Genomic DNA, 9,168 nt, shown 5'->3' with positions numbered 1-9,168 from the left:
TATATATATATATATATGTATATATGTATGTATATATATATATGTGTATGTATGTATGTATGTATGTATGTATGTATATATATATATATATATATATATACATATATATATATATATACATACATACCAATTTCTGACCTTTGCATGTCATTATAGAATTCATGAAAATGTTACCTTTCTCAGTGGTTGCCGATCGTACAGGCTTGATTTCACATTCTCCTACTGATGCATGGTCATGATTGTTTGAGTGCTTATCATCATCATCAGGTTCATTCCCTGGATCACACTAAGAAAATAAGTTATTTTATTTTCCATCAGTTGACCAAAACAAAACATTGAGATTAAGAACAAGCACAGCTAAACTCAAGCAGGTTTATATTTTAGTGAGAAGAAAATAAACTTTTCTGCAAGAATTTCAACTCATCTATGTGTCCAAACAGGAGGTTCATGGATTCAAACTCTTATCAAAACGTAAAAGGTCTCCAGCTAAAAACTTAACCCGGAAAAGGTTAACACTAAAAAAAGAGACTGGTATATGGCAATTACTACTGAGGACTGAAAAACATCTCACCTTTACCTCTGATTTAGCTGCACTCTCCTCCCGCTCGTCTACTGCAGGGTAATGTGACAACAAGCAGATTGCATGATCAAGTATAAAATAAATTGTTTTGGTCATTTGACCATTCCAGGTGAATAAGATGTACTTGCAAAGGTTGTTTGAATATTTTAAAAGTGCATAGTTTGACATGAAGTATCGCCTCTACACCAAATATACATAATATGTTTCATCTGAATTAGAATTAACCAGATTTTCCAAAAATACAACAATAAATGAAAATGAAGTAGTTCTTACACTCTTTGGTCCCTTCTGAAACAGTCTGAGATGATGGACTTGTGTCCTTCACTGCATCACTCTCCTCCATAGACCGCTCAGTCATGTTACTGCTGCTTTCATTGTTGACCTCTTTACCTTCATCAGTCTCTCCTGTTGAAGGGTCAGAGCCAACAAGTGCTACAGATTAGTCAGTTCCCAACTGTATACACACTATAAAAACTAAAATATCATTTTACTATTTAAATCTGTTACTATACAATAAAAGTTTTCATTCAAATGCACCTTTTTTGTCGGTTGCAGATGGTATTACAGAAGTGATTTCAGATTCTCCTCCCACTCTTGTGCTGTCATAGTCCTTGTCTGAGTGTTTAGCACCACTTACTGGATCACACTAAAAGAAATTGGTGATTTCAGAGAACCTTTAGCTTATCTGGTCATGAACCATTGAGATGAAGAATGTGAAGGTCAACCACACACTGTGGTAGTCCAATTCAGAGTACAACAAAAACAAAAAATAAAAGCAAGGCTAGGGAACATGCACAACTTTGTATTTTAGTGAGTAGATAGTGAACTCTTCTGCAAAACTGTTTTTAAATCATCCATGTACTCAACCAGGAGGAACGTCTGAACTAAAAAGGTCTTCAGCTAAAACTGGATCCGGAATATAGGTAGCATAAAAAACAGAAACACTGGTGTAAGGCAATTTCTATTGAGGACCAAAAGAAATCTCACCTTTACCTCTGATTTAGCTGCCTTCTCTTCCTCTCACCTTTACCTCTGATTTAGCTGCCTTCTCTTCCCTCTCGTATACTGCAGAGTAATGTGACAAGCAGATTGCATGATCAAACATAAAAGAAACTGTTTTGGTCATTTGACCACTCTAGGTGAATAAGATTTATTTGCAAAAGTTATTTCTATTTTTCAAAAAATGCATTGTTTAAAATGACTGTATCTCCTCAACGCTAAATATGCATAACGTGTTTTAACTGATTTTGAATTATCCACACGTTGCAAAAAATACAAGAATCAAAAGAAAACTGGGTGATTCTTACCTTCTCTAGTCACTGTTGAAACAGTCTGAGATGATGGACTTGTGTCCTCCACTGCATCACTCTCCTCCATAGAATGCTCAGTCATGTTACTGCTGCTTTCATTGTTGACCTCTTTAACTTCATCAGTCTCTCCTGTTGAAGGGTCAAAGCCAACAAATATTACACATTAGTTAGTTCCAGGCTTTATATACACCATTACAATTGAAATATCATTTCACTGTTTACATCTCTATTACTTTACAATTAAAGTTTTCTTTAAAATGCACCTTTCTTGTCAGTTGTAGATGGTATTACAGAAGTGATCTCAGATTCTCCTCCCACTGTTGTGCTGTCATCATGCTTGTCCAAGTGTTTAGCACCACTCACTGGATCACACTAAGAAAGCAGGTGATTTTAGAAAACCTTTAGCTTATCTGGTCATAACCATTGAGATGAAGAATGTGAAGATAAATAACGCATAGTGGTACCCCAGATCTCACCTTTATCTCTGTGTTAGCTGCAGTCTCCTCCTCGTCTGTAGCAGCATAATGTGACAAGCAGATTGCACATTCAAACATAAAGGAAAGAGTTTTGGTGAGTTTACCATTCCAGATAACTGTTCCAGACAAAAGTTCATTATCACTCTTCTCCGTGGACTGCTCACTCATGTTACTGCTGCTTTCATTGTTTATTTCTCTAACTTCATCAGATTGAAATACTCAAGTAGAGTACAAGTACCTCAAAATTTTACTCAAGAACAGTACTTGAGCAAATAAACTTTCCACCGCTTATTGGCTGATTGTAAGGTTTTGAGGATACATTTTGACCAAGTTAAAGGCTACAGCTACAGCTTTGACTTATCAGTTATTTAGACCTGCAATAATTGATTTATTTGGCCACTTGGGGGCAGTGGAAACAAGTTGTGAATACAACATTGACTTCTATAGCTATGTTTTGGTCTCTGCCAGCTCCAGGGGGAAATATTTGACTCTACAACTACTAAATGCTCCATGAAGTGTACCAGCTAGTCACTAAATATGTCTGTCTGCTGTTTGGTGATGAATAGGTGGTATACAGTGGGTTCTTAGAACTCTTTTGCTGAACAACCAGGGAAACCAGAACAAAACCGTAAATTTACAGACCAGACAGCTAAACTATGACCTGAAACTCACCATAAAGCTCTGTAAATAATTCCTCTAAACATGATCAATCTTTGTAGGTTCACCACTACGAGAGACCCCTGTTTACACTGCAAAATTGTTTTTACGTTGACGTTACATTGTTATTGCAAAATATTGATTCTAACTACTTCAACTTCTGTTCACTTTATGAAGCACTGAATGCCAACATTAAAATCTCACCTATTTGATTTTGCTGAAACACGGAGGTATTGATCCTTCCTTTTGTTTGGGATTTGTGGTCCATGGGTTCGTTCTGCTCTTTATCTTCATCACACAGACCACTGTAGCAGTGGTACTCATTTTCAGAGACCATGATGTCTATTTTTTCCAGCAGAGCTATTATCTCATTTTCATCCATCATACTTCTTGTACATGTGTGGTATCTTTTTTCAACAAAACTGCTGTTGGCTTTCAGGTCTTTCAATGCACGTTCGCATTTTTCATCTGACTCGTGAGTCACAACTGTGATTAAATAAGCAAGTGATCGTTTCCCGAAAGCCTTTTCTAACCATAGCACTCCTGAACTGTAATGGCTTGTATGCAGACCATTTGGTAACAGTAAGAGAAAGGCGTGAATTTCCTGATTTAATGGGAATTTGTCAATGTTTTGTAGGCCAAGCATGTTAATGACAGAAATGTGCCGACCACACAGATCATACAATTTGGTTGAAAACTCTTCCACATTTGTTTGCTCTACATGGTCAAGTAAGATGTTTTTTGATCCAATCTCAATGGTATTTGTATCACCAATTAACACCAGTGTGAGTTCAGGTATCACTGAAACAAAGATAAACAGAGAATAACATCATTATACAACAATGCAGTTATCACTGAACCAGCATTGTCAAAGTTTTACAGTGTTGACAGAGATGCGATGAGGAATCAAGATTATAAACTAATTTTTACATTCACACGATTAGTTGGATTTTAACAATTAGTCATTGTGTTCTGAACTCACCTGAAATAAAATCTACAACGTTAATGAATGAACAGCACAATCAATGCCTGTTTAAAATATTACCTTTCTCATCGGTTGCAAATTGAACAGACTCGATTTCAGACTGTCTTCCTGTGCTTTCATCATTCTTTTCTGAGTGTTGAGCTTCACCAGGTTCATTCACTGGATCACACTGAGAAAATATGTGATTTTATTCAACAATTACTTCTCCAAGTTAGAATCACTGAGATTATGATGTTTTCTTTTTAACTGGGAACCCAAAATCAAGAAAACAGAATCAAGATAAACATAAAAGTACTATAACATATAAATTAAGAGTGAATCAAAACAATATACACTAGCAAATGCAAGTCAGATTGTGTTAAAGTGAAAAGGGAAAAAACACTCTAAAAGGGTTCTCAGCTTAGTCATTTAATATCAAACCTGGAGGGTCATGAATGTGAATGTGTGTTTTACCATAGATTTCCAATTGTATAAAGACAACTTAATGCCAAAACTGTGATACAACTTCAGAAAAAAGCTTAATGTTAAAAAAAATAAATGCAGCTGTAAATATACCTGGGCTTTGGCTGCACCCTCATCCGTCTCATAGACTGCAGAGGCATGGAGGAAAAAGCAGAATGCATGGAATTAGCATAAAAAATTGAGTTTGGTTTTGGACCTATAATTATTGTTGCAGAGTACAGTACTTACATCTAATAGTGTTACATAATTAGATTACAGAATAAAGGTAACTGTAATCAGTTGCAGTTACTGAGAAAAAAATAATTACAGTTTCTATCAAAATGTTGGTGACTACAAAGGGGTTATATCTTTATATATTATTAGTAGAAAGCTAATATGTAGAAAATATTAATTCTGTTGCTTTTCATCTTTTTGCTGTGCAGAAATGCCTTCTTTTGGCCTATGTCTGGGCGACAGTGGTCAGCAAAGATGTTGGGACAAATTTCAGACTTGTACTAACTTTAAAACATTTGTTAGAAAAGTAATCAAAAAGTTATCAAATGTTGTAAGTTACATTACTTTAATGAAGCAATTAAAATAGCTACATTACTTATTACATTTTAAACAGGGTAACGAGAAATTTGACACCTAATACATTTCAAAAGTATCCATCCCAACACTGCCTATAGTGCTATTTATCAATCTAGATTGTTTCGGTGTGTTACTGAGTGTTGGTGATATTGGCTGTCGAGGTGTCTACTCTCTCTCCAATACAATGGAACAAGATGGCACTCAGCTTGAGTGAAAAAAAAAGAAAAACAGCAATGTCTTTTCCAGAAATCACGACCCAGGTAGTCAAGATAAGTCATAGACGTTCTTGTGAGCAGTTTCATGTGGGAACTATTTACTTTGGCCCAAACTCCACCTGCCAACAGTATCACTGCACAGATGGAAGTGAAAGAGGCTCGCGTTGATGACAGTGCGAGATGTTAACATTAATGGCAGCTGAGCTGTTACATTAGCTAGCTCAGTGGAGCTGAGTGAGCTAGCAGTAGATGCACACTTCCCTCCGCACAGTGATTCAGTTTGCAGACCAGGTCCTGGCTACTGGAAAGAGACATTGCTGTTGAGTTTGCCATCGAGTTCCATTATGTTGGAGAGAAGCTGATACAGCTGATATCTCTGCAACTCACACCACAACCATTTTGATTTATAGCACTACAGGTAAGAACAGGGGGGACCTGTCCCTTTAAAAATTCTTAAGTGTTTGAACCTCAACTGACATATAAATTTAATGTTATAATATAATCAGTTCTTGTGTAAATATATTACCTTTCTCATTGGCTGCAGATGGTACAGACTTGGTTTCAAGCTCTCCTCCTCCAGCTGTTGTGTTATCATCGTTGTCTTCCTCCATCTTATCTGCTCTTCATCTTCTCGGAGTCAAGCTGTATGACAAAGCTATTCGCACAAATACAGCAATGAATGATCACTGCAAAAACACATTACCTCTCAAGCTGATAAAGCAAATTATTTGATAAGATAAACAAAAGCACTACATCTTACACATAAAACAATTTAGGGAACATCCTCATGATTTTACCGCTGGTGAAATGTTGGTTAGGGTTAGGTGCTAGAGAATGCACTAGGTCAATGAGGGTCCTCATAAGCATGCAAAGAAAACTCTGAGTGAGTGAGTGATATTGTGTGTGTGTGTGTGTCCCAATCCCAATTCCTATTTTAACCCTCAATCTTAATTCTCAAGCTCAACCCTCAATCTCACTAGCCCTCAAAACCAAGTGTTAAGGGCTATCTTGTGACTTTAAAATGGGACACCCCTCAAAGGCAAATACGTCTTAAGACTGTGGGGGGCCAAAACTCTGTCCAGTCTGTCAGTTCAAAGAAGAAGAAATATACATCATCAGTAGTCGTCAATAAAAAGATGCGACAATTTTTTTCCCCCCAACACTTTATTTCAATTCTTGTACAAAACAAGCAGTGACAGACATGAAGAGAACAAATATGCCAGGGTTAAGAGAAATAAAATAAACAAATAAATAAATAAAAAAGTTCAGCAGCTCAAACAATTAAATTGTTTACATATACTACATACTACTTTATAGCTTTGGAGTTTGTGGAGTGCTGAATTTTACAAAATGTACTCTTATGAATATAGAATTTCACTATAGATAATAAATAGATTAATGAAATAGAATTGTTTTTGTTTTGAAATGCTGACATCATAAAGTCCAAACAGCACATCTTTGTACAGTAGTGAAAATAGAACATAAATGTTACAATGAATATACTTGACAAAATCTTTCCAAAAAGTGACAGTATAGGGGCAGCAAAACAAATGTGCAGTTACCAAACAATAATCTTCTACAATGCCATCTGCAGCTGTGCTGATTTCATATTGAAACAGAATGCTTGATCACTAGGGGAACAGTTGCCGTTGTGACCGAGATTTATGTTATGAATATGAACTGTTCACAAGTTACAAATTACTCACTCCCATAGTTTTTTTGGAGCCTGCTTGCTTTTTGTAAACTTGTCTTCATTGGTGGCCCTGAAATGAATCAGGGCTTGTGTTTTGTCTGGTGGCCCTGAAATAGAACAGAGATAACAACATTACTTTCTTTTATTATTTTTTTGGGCTACCTGTCAGACATTCGTTAAGTTATTAGTTTAGTTTCATGCAGTATTGCAAGTATTATCACAATAAATACTGTAGTCAACATCCAGCAGAACTGGTGAGGCTGTTTACACGGTCACACAAGTGTTATCTGGTGACTTTCATCCACGTTAACGTTTCACTCTTTGGGTTATAAGTTGATATTCAGCCAAATAACCTGTACCACAACAACCGACATAACATATTCAGCGGAAAGTCACCAGATAATACGATCACTAACGTTAACCTGCAGCTGTAACGTTACCAGCTGCAGACTCTACGACTACAGAAGATGACACCGTCCGGTCATCTTACAAAAATGTCAATGCAAACATTTCACGTATATTAGAACGACTTAACAACTACATTATCACTGAAAAAATGACTTTTTGTAACAGAATGACAGCATACTCGGTTATCAGAGAATCGGGGTTACGTGCAGGGGCAAGCGCCCGCGCCGGCTTCGTTAGCTAGCCAAAAGAATATGTGTGTTATGCTACAGCTAGGTCTATAGTCCATAAAATGACGTTAAACTAAGATAATGCAATGGTTATCATAATTTTAAAACAACTATTAACGAGGAAAATACTCACATTGATAACTCCGCTTCCTTACGCTTGTCGCCGCCATCTTGCATTGACTGAATCGTCTGTACTCGGCCGGGCTCGGCTGGGCTCGGCGGATGATGTGCAAAGGATTCTGGGATAGCACTCACTACCAAGAAGTGAGGGACTTATTCTTGACCCTCAACTCAGCACTCTGAGAATCGGGACAGCACTAGCACTTCGCGGGAGCGCGGATTTTTGAGGGTTAAGATAGGAATTGGGATTGGGCCTGTGTGTGGTGAAAAAAAAAATGGTGTAAAATTAAAACTCACCCCTTGTCCTGCATCTGCTTAGCTCTGCCTGGTCTGAGTACATATGGCTGTCTTGTCAGAAATCCTTTCTGTCCCCACCCCACATAGAGAGATCAGAAGCCTGGGGCTTTTTAGGTCTGCCCCTCACAAACCCCTCCCACCTGCTCTTAACAAATCTGATGTGATGTGATAGGTTTAAGGAGCTGAGAAGCTCTGCAGGCACATTACTTGTAAATCAGTGATGACAAAAGGGAACGTGAAGGGACGACAGCTAAATCAGTAATAACAGAGCTAAAAGTGAAAGGAAGAGAGCTCTTTTTCCCAGAAATCTCATGATCTAGAGGAAAATAATGATGAGGCTAAAAGGTCATGATACTCAAACATTGCCAAGTACATACTGCTGTCAACACTGAACATTTGTTACTTGCAAAGCAACAGCAGCTACAAGAGTTCATGTTTATTTACGAAGCATTAAGTATCTACGAGGAGATCCACTAATATTTAACACATCTAAGAAGAGGTTAGTCCAAGAAAAGGAGATAGGCCTTCATGATATCAAGTCACTAACTTATTACTTTCAAATGAAAGCAACTTGTAATATGTAATGCATTACATTTTGAAAGTAATTGCCCAACACTGACCCTGGCAAGTACAGAAAGACAAATGTGTCTGTGTATGAGAGTGAGCTCAAGTCAGAGCAGCAAAGACATGAATGAGAAAATCCTGCAGTACTGAAACAAAGCTTTGCAGCGGAAGTCCTAATTTCATGCTTCCTCTATTTATTTACATTCTTTCTCAATCTTCCCTTTCCTGGGGCCTGTATCACGAAGCGAGATCAACCTTTCCTGGGTTACCCAGACCTATCCTGGATGACTAACCCTAACAATGGCAATCAGGATAATCGGTATCACGACGCTGGATATCAACTCAGTAACTCAACCCAGGGTTGCTTTTTCAAGAGCCGTGAACGCGCATGCAGCGGACCAATCACAATCATGAGAGAAGCGCAGCATCACTGAGCATCACTGAGCGTCCTCACTGAGCGCCGTATGTGAGGGGAAAAAAAGCATTTCTCATGAGGATCAGAGATTAATTCTACTAAAATATGAGGAGGAGAAAAGCAACATTAGAGAAAAGGCCAACACCGTGGCAGCTGCAGGAGGAGGAAACATGCGTGGCAACGCATAAC

General features: G+C 37.7%; 1 protein-coding gene across 9 annotated transcripts in view; it reads right to left on the bottom strand.

Moving 5' to 3' along the window:
* LOC126405919 (interferon-induced very large GTPase 1-like) overlaps window positions 1-9,168 on the bottom strand; it is a 160,475-nt gene that overhangs the window by 27,652 nt on the left and 123,655 nt on the right. For 3 of the 9 annotated variants that reach the window (XM_050069950.1, XM_050069951.1, XM_050069949.1), the window contains exons 2-13: window positions 5,782-5,910; window positions 4,564-4,598; window positions 4,069-4,177; window positions 3,228-3,824; window positions 2,367-2,401; window positions 2,154-2,262; window positions 1,888-2,019; window positions 1,605-1,645; window positions 1,118-1,226; window positions 854-985; window positions 572-612; window positions 175-286 (exon numbers count right to left, since the gene is read on the bottom strand). In XM_050069950.1, the coding sequence (XP_049925907.1) occupies window positions 175-286; window positions 572-612; window positions 854-985; window positions 1,118-1,226; window positions 1,605-1,645; window positions 1,888-2,019; window positions 2,154-2,262; window positions 2,367-2,401; window positions 3,228-3,824; window positions 4,069-4,177; window positions 4,564-4,598; window positions 5,782-5,866 (1,537 nt within the window). In that variant the 5' untranslated portion in view covers window positions 5,867-5,910. The other 6 variants (XM_050069948.1, XM_050069954.1, XM_050069953.1 and 3 more) reach the window with 6 other exon arrangements.

Source organism: Epinephelus moara, chromosome 18 (genome assembly GCF_006386435.1).
Source record: "Epinephelus moara isolate mb chromosome 18, YSFRI_EMoa_1.0, whole genome shotgun sequence".
Classification (NCBI taxonomy): Eukaryota; Metazoa; Chordata; class Actinopteri; order Perciformes; family Serranidae; genus Epinephelus; species Epinephelus moara.
The sequence above is the reverse complement of the archived record's forward strand: the minus strand, read 5'-3'. Positions and strand labels throughout refer to the sequence as shown.